The sequence below is a fragment of the Anopheles arabiensis genome, chromosome 3, assembly GCF_016920715.1.
Source record: "Anopheles arabiensis isolate DONGOLA chromosome 3, AaraD3, whole genome shotgun sequence".
Lineage (NCBI taxonomy): Eukaryota > Metazoa > Arthropoda > Insecta > Diptera > Culicidae > Anopheles > Anopheles arabiensis.
In genome coordinates, this window is record NC_053518.1 from 92077110 (window position 1) to 92098273 (window position 21164).

At 43.4% G+C, this 21164-nt stretch overlaps 4 protein-coding genes across 5 annotated transcripts in view; all 4 read right to left on the minus strand.

The window, feature by feature from the left end:
* Positions 1-3014, minus strand: part of LOC120902091 (diacylglycerol lipase-beta-like) — a 29391-nt gene extending 26377 nt beyond the window's left edge. Inside the window, exons 1-2 of one of the 2 annotated variants that reach the window (XM_040310588.1) lie at positions 2870-3014; positions 971-1946 (exon numbers count right to left, since the gene is read on the minus strand). The gene's annotated coding sequence lies outside the window, so the exon portion shown is untranslated. The remainder of the gene's footprint in view (positions 1-970; positions 1947-2869) is intronic. The other variant, XM_040310589.1, reaches the window with a different exon arrangement.
* Positions 3015-10592: 7578 nt separating this feature from the next.
* Positions 10593-13540, minus strand: LOC120904321. The gene is made up of 2 exons (XM_040314235.1): positions 13407-13540; positions 10593-13333 (listed from the first exon to the last, which is right to left on the minus strand). Exon 2 carries the CDS (start codon positions 13219-13221, stop codon positions 10708-10710), a length of 2514 nt encoding a protein of 837 aa, XP_040170169.1. The 5' UTR covers positions 13222-13333; positions 13407-13540; the 3' UTR covers positions 10593-10707.
* LOC120901246 lies at positions 13296-14648 on the minus strand. Its single transcript, XM_040308947.1, has 3 exons — positions 14465-14648; positions 13407-14350; positions 13296-13333 (listed from the first exon to the last, which is right to left on the minus strand). Exons 2-3 carry the CDS (start codon positions 14287-14289, stop codon positions 13296-13298), a joined length of 921 nt encoding a protein of 306 aa, XP_040164881.1. The 5' UTR covers positions 14290-14350; positions 14465-14648.
* Positions 14649-15262: 614 nt separating this feature from the next.
* On the minus strand, positions 15263-20952 carry LOC120902639. Its single transcript, XM_040311533.1, has 3 exons — positions 20852-20952; positions 20573-20672; positions 15263-20459 (listed from the first exon to the last, which is right to left on the minus strand). Exon 3 carries the CDS (start codon positions 20451-20453, stop codon positions 15399-15401), a length of 5055 nt encoding a protein of 1684 aa, XP_040167467.1. The 5' UTR covers positions 20454-20459; positions 20573-20672; positions 20852-20952; the 3' UTR covers positions 15263-15398.
* Between the last annotated feature and the right edge of the window lie 212 nt (positions 20953-21164).

Genomic DNA, 21164 nt, shown 5'->3' on the forward strand with positions numbered 1-21164 from the left:
TGAGTTCATTATTGAGTGGAACTGATGTAACTATCTAGGCTTGAGAAACTATCTTGTCTTTTGAGTAATTAAAAAAGCTAATAAAACCACTCTATAATGCCACATCTCATCTCAATATGAACAGGGTAGATCAACTCACAACCGAACAGACTGTGCCTTTTTGCAGCTCAGTATTCACTACACTCTTGCTCGACGATTAACTCGGTTCCCCTGTTGGCTGCCAGTTTCCTTTCCGTACGGTGCGTGCGTGCATGCGTGGTGCTTTATGAGGCCTTTTGCTGGCTTCTGACCGCAACGAGCTAGAAAAGGTAACACCGAGAAGGAAAGAAATGAGACAGAAAAGCGAGGCTTAAGCGAGCAAAACAAGTTATGCTTCGGTGCATCATCATGCTGCTGGCGGTGCTCGAGCAGGGCGAAGCAAGGAAGGTGGGTGGACAGCATAAAAGCTTATACAACTACAACTTGCAGCGGGGTCGCCCGGCTCACCGCACAACACCAAGAAGGAAGTGGGTACGGCTGCAATGCTGAGGCTGAAACCCCCGCGGACATGGCGCGAGACGGTTCAGTATCGCAGTTTTTCCAGCACATATCCATGGCACTTGATAAGTCTCTAGCACTGAATCGGACAAACAAGCGAACAAACTGGACAGCAAAAAGTACACATCAAAGTTTTAAAATTTTGATAATTTTTTGTCAAAAAACTTCTTCCAAGTTTAGACTCTCCTGCAGGTTTTGCGTACAGCACTGTAGAATTAAACAGCAGAAGCAATCAATGTGCTCTGTGTGAGTGGCTGTGCAGTATGTTTATGATGGTATTACATTACATTTTGATTCGTCGCTTTGGTTCGGTAGCCCTGTTATCACTCTCGACAAAAGCAAGATCATGCCAAAATTGCTGTTTTTATGTAATATACACTATTTGCCCGCTATTTTTTCCTAACACTTTTATCACATTTTGTAGCTCACTTACCTGTTTAATTACTTTGTTCTCTCGCTCTCCCGCTCTCTTTCTCCAAGCCACTGTTGTTATTTTTTCCTTCCCTGTTTTGCTCCGTTTTCTCTGTTACTTCTCTCTCCCTCTCTCTGTATATTTTGTTGTTGCTTCTTTCGCTCGCTTTATACCACCCGTTGGCGGCCCTTACTGTACGTTGATAGCTAACACTTCGCCTTTGCCATCACTTGCTTTCACTTTGCGGCAAACGATCTTGTGCCGCCCCGTAAGCACCGCACCACGTTTCTTGCTCGCCTCTGTTTTATTGCTACAACTATTGCTTCTTATTTTTTGCACCACCACACACACTTTCCCGCTGCCCTCACATCATTTTCATTCGCTTTTCACACTTTATTTTTTTGCTTGCTTCACACACAACGAACGGACGGACGAACGCACGAAAGCACACCACCACATCACACCACCATCAATTTTCAACCGATCGGGCACAGAGATCGAAGTTGGCTTTGGAACATACACACACACGCACACGCGCGCGCGCAGAGCACTTATTTTTCTCTCCCTTTCCTCCGATGTGCCGCTTGGACCACTTGGACCACCGTACCACAACTGCACCAGATTCCCGGCCCCGGCTATGTAGCGCACTACGCTCTCCTAAGCAGCATCTAATACGCACCGCGCGTCGTTTACTTCTGCGCCCGGTGCTGTTGCGCTGCTGTTGCCGAAGCCCTACGGCAGCAGCAGCAGCAGCAGTAGCTAATCTCCCCTCCACTGCTTTCTCTCTCGCTCTCTCATGCGCGCACACACATAAAAACTACACAATTGCCTCCCACCACCACTACTGGCCGCAGTGTGGTGTGGTTCGATTTTTCCTCCAGCGGACGACCATGCACACTGTGTTCGAAGCGTTACGAAGCGTTACATGGCGTTATGGTTGGTTGAGATTAGGCACCTGTTGGGCACGGGGCAGCCTCGCCAGCATCAGCAACAAAAACTAGATCAACCGAATGCGAATGGGACAGAGAGAGAGAGAGAAAGATATTGATAATATGAAACCAAAACATAAGGTTAAATTGAATTTTGTCACTTCGAAATACATTCTTTGAGGAAATGTATAGAAACTGTTATCGGCAAACCCAAAAACGACCCCCAAGACAACGGCCCGTTTGGAAGCTTCGCGGTGACTGCGGTCAAGTAAGTTCACCATGGAACTCGTTTACCTTCCACTCTCGCGGATTCGCAAACTATTCGCAACGTTTTCGTTCGTCTCACACCAAACACGCACACACACAGACACAAGCGCGCGCGCAGCATCTTGAAAGCCGGTTTTTGGGGGGCCGCTGCATGTGGGTTCGTGTTGCAAAATGTTTGTGTATGATCGTGTGAGTGTGTGAGGGGTGTTTGTTATTTGGTTTTATGTTTCCATCTCCCTTACTTCAGGAAGTGAGTTTCAGGGAGCCAGCCAAATCCAAGGAAAACTGCCCTTCCACAGCATAATTGTTGTATTGCGTTTGTGTATTGTATTTTTTAACATTTTTGTCATATAACTTTATGGGCAGATAATGGAACATTTTCTAACAAATCGTTATTTGTCCTTTTTATTAATAAAATCTGCGTATATGTTGTATATAAATAATGCAATTCACACACATTCACACACACTGGCGAGGTAACACTGCACCCAAGAAATTTGGAGTTCATCAGCTGATCCTTTGCACTCTCTCTCTCACACACACACACCTACATGACGACCGCAAGCTGACCACACACGTTTGACTTTCTTTATTTCATCTCTTGGCCATGGGCACAACAAGATGGTGAATTTTAGACCAAATGACGCCGTTGTATTATTCAACTACGTATTCTTTTTATGCTAAACACAACACAGTACACATTTACCAAAAGGCTCATACTCACAATAGTTAGGACGAGGCAGAGAAACAGCTTGCTAGTTGATGTTGATGTTCATTTGCTTACAGTTTGTTACTTGCAGCTTCCCGGCTAGTTCGCGCCGTGTTGCACTTGCTCTCCGGTGTGCGTCCGACTGGCACGGAAATTCAAAATAAAATGAAAACACGCACAACCGGTACATGCGATAGACGAGAGAGAGAGAGAGAGAGAACGTGAGCGTGAGTGCGAGAGAGAGACATTTGAAGTTGAGAGCGAGAGTGTAAGGGCGAGAGTGGAAACGGTAAAGCAGCCTTTACACTTCAGAGAATCGAGGCGAGAACTGCTGAAAGTGCCTAAACAGGATTGAATGAAAAATTGTCGTACTCATACACCCTCTTGATATTCGCATTATTTGTGATATTCGTAAAAAGGAAGTGTTTACACCGTCTCTTGGAAGCTTTTGCGTTTTGTGTAAAAGCAGCATAATATTGCAGCCGGAGAGATTATTGGAAGAGAGCGGGAAGCGTTTTGATGAAGGAGCTTTTACACCCATTCCTCAAAGCAACTGAGTTCGGGGCTAAGAATATAAGCGATTGAGCATTTCCTAGAGTTATTTAAATCGGTCCATTTTCTACTTACCTACCTAAGGTTTGTAAAGTGTTTGTAAAAGCTACAAAATTCATAATTACAGGATTTGATTTCATTTGATATTTATCAAATTCAACAAATTCATGCGGCCCATGTGGCCCTATTGAAGCGAGGTGATGTGATATGGGTGCAGGATGATGTACGTACATGGTGTAACGGTGATGTCTACCCTTCAATTAATCACTATTTCTCAACTATATTATGGCTGAAAAACGCGATATTTAACATACGCGAGAAATTTGAGTTACGCGAATGCCTCCTGAAAGCATCATTCGCGTAACTCGGAGAAAGACTGTACTAATAAGATCACATAACTGGCATGAAGACCTAACAATCATACAACTTTATCGATTGTACCACCCAAACTAGGGAAGATAGTTGCAGTAAATCAAGGAACCAAAAGAACCTATATTGACGGCGGAACTCGGGCCAGGCCACTCGAAGGAAAGGCCTTCAGAGTCCTAAGCTCCAACCGCAAGAGGGTTTATAGAAAAGGATGAAAAAGGAAATTGTGTATTAAACTTAGAAAGCTAGTGTTCACAGTCCGTGGGAGCCTATGCTATGCGAAAGTGGCGCAATTGATACAATTTCTTTTCGGATGAGGCAGAGTGACCCGGGTGAGACCTAAAGCAAATTCTAGTAAATGCCAAAACGTTCAAAAGTAAATCAAGACGTTTTCTGTTATGGTTCTGTATAAAATCCGAACTTCATTAAACAAAATCGGTTTTAATATACTAACATGTTTGATGGTGTTGAAATGTGTCCGAATTCCAATTCTAAGTGTACCAATTCAAAGATTTATTTTACTAACCTTCGCCTATTCGTCTTGCTTACGCTTATCGTTGAACACAAGTATAGGGACGTTTCCAGAAATGTATGTTTATTTAGGCCAGCGATCTTGTTCTCATACGATAAGTTACAATTTAAATCTCTCTCCAAATTCAACCGTTGTAAACGCAATATTCATTAAATTTCAAATCGCATCAAACCTATTCGTTGCTCGTCGCAACAACTCATCTGATCACTCCGCTCATCATTACGAGAAAGTGTAATCCGGTTTGCTATATTTCCATTTCGCTGCAGTGGCATAAACCTCACTCCACTCATCATGCTCCTCCGTGTATTCATGCAAGTACCAAAAGAACTTCGTTACCTTTATCTCGTGTTCCTCCGTGAGTACATGCTTCACCTTGTCGAACAAAGCCTGCAGCCGTTCTTCTGCTCCACCTACCACGTGGCTAATCTGGCTGTTGACGATCGTGCGAGCCACACTAAAGTTTTGTTTAACTATTGCAACATCCAGCACACTGTACCCTGCGATGTCTCGTGCCGTCAAATAGTCGCTCGGATCCGGTACTGCTTGTAACATGTACTTGAATATTATGTTCGGTGAATCAGTTTCAAAATGTAGCGAATGGGCATTGTTCGCTCTGGATGCGATGTAGTGGAACACGTTCCAGCCGTTTTTCGCATTTGCTAGCGATACATCGACCCCTTTCTGAACGAGACAATGCAGCATAAAGAAGCATCCATGTTGGGCGATCGAGTGCAGCAAATTTCGACCCTCGCTATCCGTCTGGTACAGGTTGGTGGCGTGCTGCAAAAGATATTTAAACGTACCAATGGATTCTTTATGGCTGACACCTTTCGGCAGTAGGCGCATAATCTTCTCTATCAACTCGTTTGTCACGACCGTTTCAGTCATCTGCAGCACGTAACCAGTTTTCTCAATGGAACCAATATCTATCGTTCGAGCTAAAAGACATTCGACGATACATTCATCCTGAAAGGGTATTCCTTCCTGATAAATTGGCAGATCATTGTGTATGTCCCTAACAGAGCGAACACAGCAACGCATATTCTCAATCCTACGATTAAACTGTTCATCTCCGGGAGCATCCGGAAGCTCCTCGTGTAAAACAGCTGACTCATCAATGCATCGAATCTTGCGTTGCAAACACAGCTGTTTGAAAAGAACTTTAAACGTTGACATTTTATACGATCCACATACGCTGACCAGAACGCTGGAAAATCCGGCAAAATGATCCACCCACGGGAGGGGAAAGTTATGTTGCTCGATGTAATAGTATACAAAGCGGGTATCCCTGCACAAGAAAGCTTTTTGAAATAGCCCATTAATGTCTGCCGCCAACACACGGTACGGATCATCCGACTGTGCTACAAACTCCAGAAACATATCATACGCGCCGAGCTCCGTACAGTACTCTAGCACTGTCAAGGAATTAAGTTTCTCAAGGCGAGCGTTCAGGTTCAGTTGCCTGTCGCGTAAGATATGCTGCACTACGCTTGTATGGATCTGTCGCGTTAAGGCGCGCGTGGCGTCGTGTTTTTCTAGCAGATTCACGAGAGTATGGGAGCGCTTAAGTAGCAGGTCGATGTCGCTCGTCTGCAGCTGTTGCAGTAAAACATCTATGTTGACATCGGGGCCGAGTGTTAACAGTTGTTCTATATACGTCGTATTATTACAGACAAAGGCGTAGTCCAACACGCTCCACTGCAGCAGCTCATCCTTCAACGAGACGGTTTCGCGCACCAAAATGTTCCTTTTCATAAGCAATTCCACCGTCTCATTTGAATAGTATCTTGCCAGCAGATGAAACGGCGTACGCCCTACGCCATCTCTCTTGTAGATTGCAGACGGGTCCTGCGATATGATTTCTTCCACCGATGATGTTGAACGCTTTTTAATTACATTATGGAAAGGGTAGTCGCTACACTGTCTGTCGACCATTGCTTCAAAAAATGTGTGAATCTCTTGATACGAATCGTCATTCCAAAATGTTACGGAGCGGAAAAAGCTCACGCTTCCCAGGACTCGCCTGTAGTGCTGCGACAACCAGTATGCTGCAAAGAACTCCGCAAACGATCGATGAACAAACGAGGGCATGCCGTCTTGAATTCTATCAATGAGACCCCCACTGTCCTCGCCTTGTGTTATGTTATGCACGTATAGTGCTACTTTCTTGAGCTGCTGCTTGGTAAACAGCTCATTCCAGCACGACTTCGGAAACATGACGTACGCGCCTAGCAGTCCATGCTCTGCCTTTATATCCCGCACAAGCAGCTGCTCGATCTCCTTGGCCCCGGCTGTAACGGAGGCAGAATCGGTTAGGCCTGCCTTCTCTACATTGTATATGCGCAGCTTTAGGTCAACGTACGTTTCCACCATGTCTAGCAATGTCAGGCCTTTTTCGATGAAAATTTTACCACAAATTTGCTGCGCTTCAAAGTCCACGTAGCGCTGGACTTTGGGCAAGAAAGTGACATACAGCATGTGAAACATTAGCGGCACATTTTGAATCGTGCCTACTTGGAAATTCACTGTGGCGTACAAAATTCCCACCACAGGTATAAGCTCATCGAAACGGCAATCGCTGTATGCGGCAATCTTTGAGCGAAGAAATAGATGCAGCGAATAGATTTGATCTTCCTCTGTAAACGGTTTCAACTTACAGATGTTACAGTTGCTGAAGGCATTTTTAAACGCTTCTACAAATCCGTACGGACGGCTGGATATGTACAGGTTTCGTAAACCATCTAGCTGAGCGAAACGAGCGAAACACTTCATCACCACATCCTTGTAGTAAGGGGCGATCTCATCGAACCCATCGAGGATCAGTACGAGCTGGTTTTGATTAAACTTCTCTCGAAACAACCGTAGCTCGATCAGTTGCATCGTTGTAAGATCTTTTGTCTTTGTCTCGTCGAGCACTATTCGTCCATTTGACAGGCTGATCAGTTCAGCACATCGATCGGCCTCAGCTCTGTGGACATCCGTCTCTTCGATCGTACGCCTGCAGACGCTCGGAACAAACAGCACCAGGTGAATGAAACGATACAGAAGCCTCACGATCTGTGTGTCATTCCAATGGTCTACTTCGCATTCTTCCAAACGTTCGAAATCGGTCGAATATTCCAATGCGATCAGCTTGATTACATACAGCGACCGATCGTACGTTGACAAGCGCCAGGCCAGCCAGGTGAAGTAGCTGGTCTTGCCCGCTCCAGCATCGTTTAGGAAAATATACACCTTTGTACCACTACCAACGTCATCCGCCATCCCTGGTGCAGTACATGCGACACTCCCCCTATCCCATGCCCTGCGCACTAGGGACAAAACAGTTGGTTTTATGGCTTCAAATATTCTTGCCATCTGGGAAAATGACACATCCTGATAGTAATACCATTGTCGCATTTGTTGCATAATTATGTAGCTTCGTCGCAGGAATACACGACCTTGTTCCTCTTCCGCAGTTTCATAAGGCACGTGGTACCGTTGTATGTACCAGTTATCAATTTTGGAGAAGTTTCTGCTGTTTGAATTTGTAGGGTCGATGCCATCGTCTTGATTACATAGCTTGGATACCGATAGCAAGTAATGAAAATCATCTGCTTCTTGTACAATTCCTGTCAGTGAGGTAACTGTTCCATACAGTTGAAGATTCTGATTCATCAGTTGCTTTTTGGCCTCCTTCGTGAGATCATTTACCGTGATCCGAAGTTGTTCAGGCCTCTGCTGTATGATGATGATCTTTTTCTGAAGGATAACAGACATACATTGAATCTCGTCCAGCATATCATGATCGAGTTCACCTAAAATCGTTACCACCTTGATGACAAGATGATCTACATCCCGCAGGTAAGACAATACGTCATGCAGCTTATTTAACATTTCCTTTTTCTCAAGATATAAAGCACTGTCAATGAACAGTGTCTCATACTGATGTAATGATAGCGTCTGCTCTACAATAAGAGAGCTCACATCCATACTGAGAGAGCACTTGAACTCATACATTCCTCCAGCATTCTTGCTAGCAATAAAACTATTCAGCTCAGAGCGCCTTAAACGATCTGGATCTATTTTTATGTGAGGATGTTCCCTAATCCAGCCGGTCAAATATTCGTTGGATCTACTTTTCACAAGCGAAATGCTCGGCTTGAGCTCTATTTCCATAAACTTCTCCCTCACAAACTTCAAGTCGACCGGGACAGGTTTCGTACTTTTCATTGCTTCAAACAGTAATACCTGCAACTTGTCCAGCACCGTTCCGTGTTCGGCATTGCACCACTCCGGCAAAAGCGTCATAGCTTGTGTACGTAGCTTTTCTTCGTTCAAGGAGTTACATACGAGCACAAATTTTTCGTAAAACCTGTGCAATTTCACATTGAACTTTGCGCTCCATTCTGGATCACCTGCGCTAAGAGCACTGGCGAAAGAGTTTCTATCAACCCTGATTTTTAGTTGGCGTGTTACGTCCTTCTTTTGCTTACTTTTCTCTATCATCATGTCGTATTCTCTTTTGAACGCAGTCAGAAGCTTTCCGGCTGGGGTGGATGGATCTGCAGGCTCGTCATCTTCCTTGATCGTGTATGAGATTTCAGATGATTCGTCATTTTCCTTTTCCAATGGCTTCAGACATTCGCTTATCAAGCTAGCGAAAGTGTTGAATAACGCGTCATTGAACTTGATCAGAACGTCTTTCATCATGTGCAGCGCGATAAGCTTTCCCAATTTAGCTAGACACGAGTCTCTGAGCGTATCAGCCAGATTTGGGAACGGTATATCGCGATCAAACTGATAACACGTGGCTCCTATATCGTCGCACAGCTGTAACAAAACGGTGTCCTCTTGCTGGTTTGTCGTAAAGCAGCTTTCAATGCTCTTATCAAGGGCAGCATTCGTACAGAGCACGTACCGAGCGTCCTCTGGAAGGTGTTGATCGACTTCGAGAAATGACATAAAATACATCGGAATTGAGTACGTTGCATTCGAATCCCAAGCAGCAAGTAATGCACTTTCCGGTATCATTGATCCTTTTGTTGGTTTCGGTGTTCCAAAATGGGCCGATTTAGCTTTTCTTTGTTTCGAAGACGTAGCTTCACGGCCAGTCATCTGCTTATGTTTCGCCTGTATGAACAAGGTCCCCGATGATAGTGAGGACGTTGAGTAATGGAACATTATGTCGTCGAACTTTCCAGCCGCAGCAACTTCCAATGCAATTGTAAAATCAAACGCTCCGTTTTGTCGATGAAATTTAAATGCCCGAAGAATCATTATTACAGCCAGTTGCAGATGGTAAGAGTCGCCATGTAGAGTGGATCGGCCTTTGTCTGTTTTATTTAACACGGCTCGAATAACATCGACATCGGATGAGACTGGTCGAACGTCCGTGTCTTTTGAGACGTTGGAACGATCGTCATCGTGCTTGGGTTTACCGTTCATTTTGGACCTTGATGAGAAACAAGATACATCCGGACTTGTCGACAGTCGGCGCTTTTGCTAGTAGACCAATGTAGCGGTTCTGCAATTGAAGATTAACCAGAATTTAGTCTTTTGCCAGAACTCAGATTTGTCTAGGACAGTAAATTTATATTCCAGGTTGTAGGGATAGAGAATCCCTGTTAAAAAGAGAACATCTGCAATGCACTCACGTACATAATCTTCCTTCCTGTGCAACCTGACATATTGAGACAATTTCACGCCGTTTTATTTAATATCATCGAATGTCATCGATTGTGGCTTCACGCTTCACAGCACAACGTGATTTGGTGGAATGTGTGGTTTCGGTTACATTCTAATACAATCCTATTGCTCTGTTCCGTATTATCACATTCATTTTTACCTTATTGGTCTACTCACCGAGATAGATTTTGATGCAAACACTTTACAAACGTAGACAAAACTGTGTCGAATATATTACTGTACCGTATGTTAGCGCTCGAATCGTTATCCATACCTTACATATCTGGATATCTTATCTTACTACATTATCAGGCAGCAATGATTTTCTATGTAACCTTTTCTTCGAACAAATTTGATTCTCACAATTTTGTTTAGCTAATTCGCTGGACAGATAAGGGCATATCAGTTGCATTGTCATTGGCATTGGCTGGGCGCCAATTATTTTCTTCAGGCTTATTAATTTCTAGATTTCTCGTTGATCGGACAAGCGATTCAACTATTGAGAGGTTCATTTTTGTCTTGCACATGTACCATTCGAGTCTTACGTTTTTGTTAATTATTTTATGAAAATATTGTCCAATAAATTCCAAACATGCCACCTGGATACTATCTGCCTAAATGCCTTAAGAGTGATTCAATCTCACAAAAAATCACATAGGCCTGAAACCGATTACACGATCACTTTTTGCAATACAAATAACTCACACTTGCTGGCTTGGCCGGCATGATCGCCCTAGGTCGGTCGTTTGCTCTCACGTTCTCTTTCCAAAAGCTGGTTGTAAAAGAATTGCACTTGCTCAAAAGATTCTGTAAAAAATGACGGCGATTGAAGAACACTTTCCTCACCCACACATGGCTCGTTTTCGAACAACCAACAAGCTGCAAAATATTCAGCAAATAGTCGATATCTAAACAGAGGCACGCCATCCCGCACGCCTTCCACAATGCCCAGCAACTCTTGGCCTTCGGCTACCTTTTCAATGAATTCCACAGCTTCAGCCTGTTCTTCAATAGACAGCAGTTGGTCTCTGCCGTTGCAATCTAGCATAGCGTACATGGCCAATAGCATGAGCTGCTCTTTGAGCAGTTTGAGCATCCTTGCCTTATTGCTTCGCGCCGCAACCGTTCTGGCAGCGGCATTAGTTGTCCCCATTTTGCTTGTGATGTAGTTGCTCAACTGTTTGTCGATAAAGCCTTCCACCAGATGCAGTGCGTCCAGTTTTGTTTGCGCAAAAATACGTTTCGAGATCGATTTGGAATCGAAATTTACAAACTTCATTGTTAAAGGTAGTAGCATAACCAGCCCGGTGTGTAGCCAAAGGGGTACAGTTGCCAGATCGGCCAGAGCATCGTCAACAATTACATAAAGTACAGTGAGTAAGTGCCCCCTATCATCCCAATCGCAACGAATGTAATCACTGTAATTAGAGAGGAGAAATTTGTAAAGAGATAATATCTTGTCATGCTTGGAATATTTCGTCAACTGGAACAAACTGAAGTCGCCAAATGTTTGCTGAAATGCTTCTACAAATTCATACCGACGGCTGGATATGTACAGGTTTCGTAAACCATCTAGCTGAGCGAAACGAGCGAAACACTTCATCACCACATCCTTGTAGTAAGGGGCGATCTTATCGAACCCATCCAGGATCAGTACGAGCTGGTTTTGATTAAACTTCTCCCGAAACAACCGTAGCTCGATCAGTTGCATCGCTGTCAGATCTTTTGTCTTTGTCTCGTCGAGCACTATTCGTCCATTTGGCAGGCTGATCAGTTCCGCACATCGATCGGCCTCAGCTCTGTGGACATCCGTCTCTTCGATCGTACGCCTGCAGACGCTCGGAACAAACAGCGCCAGGTGAATGAAACGATACAGAAGCCTCACGATCTGTGTGTCGTTCCAATGGTCTACTCTGCATTCTTCCAAACGTTCGAAATCTGTCGAATATTCCAATGCGATCAGCTTGATTACATACAGCGACCGATCGTACGTTGACAAACGCCAGGCCAGCCAGGTAAAGTAGGTGGTCTTGCCCTCCCCAGCTTCGTTTAGGAAAATGTACACTTTCCCATCATTTTCGCCATCCCGGCAACCAGGAGGTTCTTGTGTTTCTTCGCTCAACGCTAGAGTCTTCTTTACATCTGACATAGTGTCCTTATCATTATGAAGAACATATTTAGCCAGGTCTGCAAAAGGAACTTCTGCTTGCTGCTCAAACGGATTTGCACTATACGTTACGTTGTCATTTCGTATGATGTTCTCCTTCTCTGGCGGAGTTCCAAATGATACGAATTGGCGGTGAATGTACCAAGGTTTAATTTGCTCATAATTGTGTTCGATTGAATCGTATCTAGCCATCTTTTCAGGCTGATTCAATACCTCTAACACGTTCAACAAAAAGCTCAAATCATCTTTTTCGTGTATAATGCTGGTCAGCGGTGTGACTGTACCAAAGATGATTTGATTTTCATGATCATGGAACAGCTGTTCCTTTGCTTCGCCTGTAAGATCATGCATAGTAAACCTTTCTACTTTCAGATCGTTGTAGTCGGACAGTTTCTTATTGTTCTTAGAGAGATTTTCGAGTACTATGTTTGAAATTTTCGAACTGTATGATAAAACTGTTCCTAAGTTTATTTGATTCTCATGTTCAAAGTTTTCAGCGATTCCCGTCTCCATTACAATCACTACTTTCTGATGGTAACGTTCAGATAGATTCTTGATTTCGCATAGATTTTCTTGCTCAAATCTCCCTCGAATTGTTATCACCTTTATAGTTGGATGATCTACATCCCGCAGGTAAGACAATACGTCATGCAGCATATTTAACATTTCCTTTTTCTCAAGGTATAAAGCACTGTCAATGAACAGTGTCTCATACTGATGTAATGATAGCGTCTGCTCTACAATAAGAGAGCTCACATCCATACTGAGAGAGCACTTGAACTCATACATTCCTCCAGCATTCTTGCTAGCAATAAAACTATTCAGCTCAGAGCGCCTTAAACGATCTGGATCTATTTTTATGTGAGGATGTTCCCTAATCCAGCCGGTCAAATATTCGTTGGATCTACTTTTCACAAGCGAGATGCTCGGCTTGAGCTCTATTTCCATAAACTTCTCCCTCACAAACTTCAAGTCGACCGGGACAGTTTTCGTACTCTTCATTGCCTCAAACAGTAATACCTGTAACTTGTCCAGCACCGTGCCATGTTCGGCATTGCACCACTCCGGCAAAAGCGTCATAGCTTGTGTACGTAGCTTTTCTTCGTTCAAGGAGTTACATACGAGCACAAATTTTTCGTAAAACCTGTGCAATTTCACATTGAACTTTGCGCTCCATTCTGAATCACCTGCGCTAAGAGCATTGGCGAACGAGTTTCTATCAAGCCTGATTTTTAATTGGCGTGTTACATCCTTCTTTTGCTTACTTTTCTCTATCATCATGTCGTATTCTCTTTTGAACGCAGTCAGAAGCTTTCCGACTGGGGTGGATGGATCTGCAGGCTCGTCATCTTCCTTGATCGTGTATGCGATTTCAGATGATTCGTCCTGTTCCTTTTCCAATGGCGCGTCATTGAACTTGATCAGAACGTCTTTCATCATGTGCAGCGCGATAAGCTTTCCCAATTTAGCTAGACACGAGTCTCTGAGCGTATCAGCCAGATTTGGGAACGGTATATCGCGATCAAACTGATAACACGTGGCTCCTATGTCGTCGCACAGCTGTAACAAAACGGTGTCCTCTTGCTGGTTTGTCGTAAAGAAGCTTTCGATGCTCTTATCAAGGGCAGCATTCGTACAGAGCACGTACCGAGCGTCCTCTGGAAGGTGTTGATCGACTTCGAGAAATGACATAAAATACATCGGAATCGAAAATGATGCGTTGGAGTCCCACGTTTCAAAGAAAACATCCTCTGTTAGTGCCATATTCTTGCTTTGCGTTGCTTCCCGATGCTTCATTGTGGTTTTTTGAGACGGACTGTCCTCACTATCTGCAATTTGTCTATGTTTCGCCTGTATGAACAAGGTCCCGGAGGCCTGTCGGACCGACGAGCGATAATGGTACATAATGTCGTCAAACTTTCCGGCGGCAGGAACCTCCATTGCCATCGTAAAGCCGAACCCGCTGTCCTGCCGGTGCATTTTAAAGGCCCTGAGGATGATAACCATTCCGAGTCGAAGATGGTACGAGCTGCCATGAAGGGTGGATCGTCCTTTGTCTGTGTTCAGGACAAACTGAACAGCAGCGAACGATGGAGTGGAACCCCCCGGTGGAAGACCACCGTCATTGTTAGTGTAAACTCGTTCCATACTTCTGACGTTACTGAAGTAGAGCGTGTATAATATCACTCATCTGTTTCAGCCTTAATTCCTGAGAGAACGTTAAAATGGTGTTAGCGTTGGTACAACTTCTTTTCCATCGCCCCAGTTCATGTGAAAGCTATTGTAAAATGAATGCTCTTCGGGATTGTTCAGAAAAACTTACCGAAACCAGAGTCCTGCAAACGATCGCCGTACCACAGCACATCATACACGTCTTGCACTTCAGGCAAACTGAGTTAAAAGCCGTTTTTAACTCCTCACACACCGCACGATTGAGGAACACTGATTATTAGCACACTTGTCACATATTTTATGCCGCGTGTTCCATTCACTTTATCTTGGAAGTAACTTATCTGCTCTGATACGAACGAGCTTCCAGCCTGCTACGTTTGACATAATACGTAATTGAACGTGTAGAAAGTGCGTTGAAATGCCACTAGAGGGCGAGATAGGGGATACTAGAACTATGTCTTCGCCATCTAGTGGTCATCGCTACACTATCTGTACTGGGAAAAATGGTACGACCTTTGTATAAATTTAAACATCCGGCGAACTTACTGTTTTATTTAACTGCGTTCCTTCGTTCATTCAATTCTTCAAATATATTCGAATTCTCTTCCTATAGCTGGCTGCCATATCATTTAGGGTGTGATGATTGAATTGTGTAAAAAGGTACAAACGTAAACTGCTATCTAAGAATATAAGACATTAAGCGTTGCCTAGAGTTTAAATCTGTCCTTTTCTACCTACGCTTGCAAAATGTTTGTAAAAGCTACAAAATTCGTATCGTAGTTACAGGATGGAGTACTTATTCTAAGTGATTTTATCGGAATAGTGCTGTAATTGATTTTCCTACATACCTGGCGTAATGGTGATCCCTTCACCTTTTGCTTACCTTTTCCTTTTTTTTAAGATTTGAACTAAATAAACAGTACACTTATATAACATACAAAGTGTTTATTTTAAAATAATCATTTAATTCATCGAAAAAAAAAACTATAACTAACAACTTTTAGTTGCGATGCCACAATGACTTGTAGTCTAAGTAGTAATTTCAAATAGCAATCCTATACCTCACCTTATAAGATTATGCAACTTCAAACAACCGGTACCCTGCGAAGAAGGCTGTCATAGATGTTATGCCAATTTCCATCCTCCGATAGTCCATTCCAGCTACTATTATACCATACAAATAACAAAAACTTAAGTACAATTTCCGTTTCATGTTGTCGCAGCATTCGTTTAATCAAACTCAAAAGCGCACTCCGTTTTCGTGACTTCAAAAGGGCCTGGCAATGTGTTTGAAATAGCAACTGTGCAACAATCCACTGCAATCTATTGATTGCAAAGTTAAACAAATCCTCGCCTGCAGTTTTCCAGTCGCTATTGGCATGATACGGTAGAAGGCGTACCAATGTCTTAGGCACACGTAAGCCGACTTCATCCAAACAGGACACGAGATAGTGAAAACCATTCCAGCCGTTCTGTGGATTAGCCTCGTTCGGATCGAACCCTTTCTCCATCAGACAGGGCAACATGTAGCAGCAACCGTTTTGAGCGATCATGTGAAACAAATTGCGACCCTCTACATCAACACTACGAAGATCGATTGTTTTGTGGAGCAAATACCTGAACGCTGGTATGGATTTTTTGTGACACAAAGGTTGTGACTTGGGAAATAATCGCATAATCGTCACAATCAGCCTGTTTGTTACGATCGTTTTCGTCTTTTGCAATATGTAACTAGCAATCGATACGTTTCCTACATGTACTGCTGTAGTTACCAAAACTTCTATTAAGTAGTCTTCCACGTTTTCGTCCGAAAATGAATATTCCGGTACTGTGAGCTTAACGTTTCCGGAGTGATATACACAGCATTCATTTTTTAAACCAATTTCTACTTCGAATGGTTCAAAGATCTTTTTGTCAATATCATCGATGAGGTCGTTTTCAGCCGTACAGATTATTTCTCGTTGCAGACACAGCTGCCGGAAAAGAATTTTAAACAGCTCCACATCGCCGTTTTGTATTGCCTTTTTGACACCATCGATTAAGCCACGCATATCGTTTATCGATGGCAAGGGAAGTTTGCACTGTTCAATAAGATATTTAATAAACTTGTGAGCCGTTTGCTCGAAAGCTATCTGGAATAAACGATCGCCCAGACCAGCGGCCATGTTCTGCATCAGAGGTGCACCAACCTGTGCGACAAGCTGATGGAAAAAACGATCAAAGTTAAATTTGGCGCAAAATTCTAAAACCGACAACGAGTTTAATTTCGTACGCGCAGTGTAAATATCTAGCATTCGTTCGTTTAGCAGACGTTCTACGACACGACTGAGTATTTCATCGGCGATTTCGACTTTTGAACAACCCTGCAAAGACCAGGCGTAAGTGATGCCCTGCATAATCAAAGTATCTGTATCATCATTGGAAAACAGCTGATCCAATAAAATCTCCACATTCAGCTGCACGCTACACTTAAGAAGATTGCCTATTGCAATATTATTGTTGCAGACAAATGCATAATCCAAGGCATTCCAACAGAACAGTTCATCTCTCTGATTGATTATTTCACATGGAATTATCTTTAGAAAGCGATCATTATAGATTATCCCATTGCTGGAATCTACGTGTAACGCCAATCGGCCAACACTATCCTTCACAGTCAGGGAGGAAAGCTTTCTCTTCACAATGTTTTGACTCAAATCATAGGACCCATCCACCACAGCTCGGTGTAGATCACATCCTTCGCTTTTCTGCAGTATCATTCGATTGAAAAACTCTCGCACTTGCTTCATCGGCTGTGCCCAGATGGTTTGAGACTTGAATACGCTTTCCTGCTTGAACCGGGCCATGTTTTGATATAGCCAGCACGCTACAAAATATTCTGCAAACATGCGATGCACAAACTGAGGTATACCGTCTCTTACTCCTGAAATGATGCCCGTTTTCTCTTCGCCCTGCATCGCTTCCTCTAGCAACTCGATGGCTTGGGCTTGTTCGCGACCGGACAGCAGCTTTGCCCTATCTTCACTATTGAACAGAGCGTACATGGCTAGCAATGCGTGACGTTGTTTAATGCGTTTGTTCTCTTGCTCTTCCTTTTTCTTAGCAACAGCTGTCTTGGCAGATGAGTTGGTCATTCCGGACTTGTCGGTGTTAAAAATTTCCAACTTCCTAGCAACGAATTGCTCCATCAGCTGTAACTTGTCCAATTTGGCAATCCCCAAAAGACGGTTTGATGCTCTGCAGGACTTGAAATTCACGTGTTTCCGGATCGTAGGCCGTAAAGTAAGAAGTACCATGTCTAACAAGAGTGGAACGGAAACAGAATCTTTCAAACCATCTGTTATAATAACATACAGTATAGTGAGGAAATTCACTCGTTGATCCTTTTCACAGTCCCTGTAATCTTCTATGTGCAGCGAAAGATACTTGTGCAGAACATGTATAACATTTTTCCGAGATAACATCTTCAGACGATTCATTTTACAATTCTGAAAGGCATTCTTAAGATCGTTTTCGAAATCATACGGCCGGCTCGAAAGATACACGCTACGGATTCTCTCGAAACGCGCAAACCAAGCGAAACATTTCATCACCACATCCTTGTAGTAAGGGGCGATTTCATCGAACCCATCCAGGATCAGTACGAGCTGGTTTTGATTAAACTTCTCCCGAAACAACCGTAGCTCGATCAGTTGCATCGCTGTCAGATCTTTTGTCTTTGTCTCGTCGAGTACTATTCGTCCATTTGACAGGCTGATCAGTTCCGCACATCGAACGGCCTCAGCTCTGTGGACATCCGTCTCTTCGATCGTACGCCTGCAGACGCTCGGAACAAACAGCGCCAGGTGAATGAAACGATACAGAAGCCTCACGATCTGTGTGTCGTTCCAATGATCTACTCCGCATTCTGCCAAACGTTCGAAATCTGTCGAATATTCCAATGCCATCAGCTTGATTACATACAGCGACCGATCGTATGTTGACAAGCGCCAGGCCAGCCAGGTGAAGTAGCTGGTCTTGCCCGCTCCAGCATCGTTTAGGAAAATGTACACTTTCCCATCATTTTCGTCATCCCGGCAACCAGGAGGATCTTGTGTTTCTTCGCTCAACGCTAGAGTCTTCTTTACATCTGACATAGTGTCCTTATCATAATCATGAAGATAATGAACCATTTCTGCAAAATGAACTTCTGCTTGCTGCCCAAACGAATTTGCACTATAGGTTACGTTGCCATTTCGTGTGATGTTCTCTTCCTCTGGCGGAGTTCCCAATGATACGAATTGGCGATGAATGTACCAAGGTTTCATTTGCTCATAATTGTGTTCGATTGAATCGTATCTAGCCATCTTTTCAGGCTGATTCAATACCTCTAACACGTTCAACAAATAGCTCAAATCATCTTTTTCGTGTATAATGCTGGTCAGCGGTGTGACTGTACCAAAAATGATTTGATTTTCATGATCATGGAACAGCTGTTCCTTTGCTTCGCCTGTGAGCTCATCCATCGAAAGATTGTCATGTTCTACGCTATCTAGAATCTGTTCTACAATCACTACTTTCTGATGATAGTTTTCACACAGTTTCTTGATTTCGCATAGATTTTCTGCCTCCAGTTTTCCCCAAAACGTTATCAACTTGATGGTGGGATGATTGACATCCTTCAGATAAGACATCAGATCGTCCAGAATATTCAACAGTTCCTTTTTATCCTGGTGCATGGCACTATCAATGAACAGTGTCTCATACCGATGTAATAATAACGTCTGCCCTACAATCAGAGAGCTCACATCCAAATTGAGCGCGCATTTAAACTCATAAATACCACCAGAATTCTCGCTAGCAATGAAACTGTTCAGCTTCGAGCGTTCTAATCGATCCCGGTCTATTTGAATAAAAGGATATTTCTGCTGCATCGAGTCTAAATACTCTTTTGATCTACATTTTAAAAGCGTAAAATTTACGTTGGGATCAACTTCTCGGAACTTTTCTTGCAGAAATGTCAAACTAATCGGATCCGGTGTCGCACTCTTCATTGCATTGAACAGCAACGTATGCAGCTTATCTAAAACCAGCTCCGCGCTGCACCACTTTGGTAGCAGGTCTTTTGCTTTGCTCATCAGTTCCTCTTCGTTTGGCGTTTGGCAAACGAGCATGAACGATTGGTAAAACTTTGAAATTAACTGTTCTAAACTTTCTTCCTTAGAAAGCGCTGCAGTCAATGAGCTTTGATCGATCCTTATTAAAGCTGTTTTCAAAATTTCTCTTATTTTTAATTTGCCATCCTTCATTAACCTTTGGCACTCCTTCGCAAACTCTGTACGAAATATTCCTATGTGTGTGTTTGGTGCCGCATTGAAGTAGACTTCGTTAAACTTGAATCCAGTTGCGTTTGCATCACAACGATCCACACATTTGTTAATGAACCCAGCGAAGGTATAGTACAGTGAATCTTTGCATATAATCTCTTTTCTATGAAACACATCGTTTGCCATCAACTTTCCAAGCTTGGCTAGAGCGCTGTTGATCAGTTGATCCTCTAATGTTTTGTTTTCATGCTCTGGATTAATCTGGTAGCAGGTTGCCCCAACATCATAGCAGAACTGCAGCATATCTTCATCCGACTGTTGTTCCCTCTCGATAAACTGTCCTTTTAAGCTTTTATGCAGCACGTAATTGGTGCATAATACATACGATCGCGTTGTTGTACCCAGGTTCTGATCCACCTCCAGAAACGAGATGAAGTATTTCGCAATCGAGAACGGTGGCTTGGGCTTACTGTCCCATCGAGCGTGCAGCAAATCTTCCGTAAGCACTCCTTGTTTACCGTCATCGCCATCGCTTTGCTTATGCTTTGCCTGTATGCTGACAGTGCCAGAGGAAAGTGCCGGGTCCGATGAGTAATGGTACATGATGTCATCGAAATCTTTCCCGGCCGGATCCTCCATGGCGATCACGAACGTAAATGTCCTGTCCAGTTGATGCATCCGGAACGCACGCAATGTCACCACCAACCCCATTCCCAGCTGGTAGGAATCGCCGTGACGGGAAGATCTTCCTTTACCGCTACTTACTTGCGCTAACAAGTCTGCCTCTTTTAACAGCTCCCTTCGCGGTGCATTGGGAAGAGCTTCTTCACTCATTTTGCTCTAAAATGAAAAATAAAAATATGGCTTCAACTTTTTTGGAAATGAGTTTGGAATGCAATATCCCAGCACACATAAGATTTAGGCAGTGAAACACAAATAGAGAGATGACTCACCTCAATGTGGTTTCCTCTGCAAACGTTTTCAATTCTGCTTTAGCTAAGAAGTTTCTTTCCTCAGATGATTCCGTTGTTTGTAGCTTTGCTCCCTTAACATCTGCAGAAGATTAGCGTTTATATAAAATAACTAATATTTTACACTTTCACCACGGCATTCTACCGGTCGAATTGTTTACTAATAACTGATGACAGTTTGATGATGACGATGATCAGCTGATCGATGCACTATGGTATATTTAGGTGGACATAAGCTTTGTAAATTACATTATATATTACCCATATTCCAGACAACTGGCTCCGAGGGTTGAGTGGAAAGCCGTTTTAACTACTCTTGCACCACACGATTGAGGAATACTGATTGCAAGCGCACTTGTCCCCTATTTTAAACCGCGGATTTCGTTCACTTTATCTAGGAAATATTATCTGCTCTGATACGGGTGAGCTTCCAGCCTGCTACGCTTGACTACGTATTTTGACGCGATGGCAGTGCGTTGAAATGAAACGCTAGAGGACGTAACGTCCGAAGCAGGGACAATCATGTCTTCGGCATCTAGTGATCATCGCCACACTATCCGTATTGGAAAAGAAT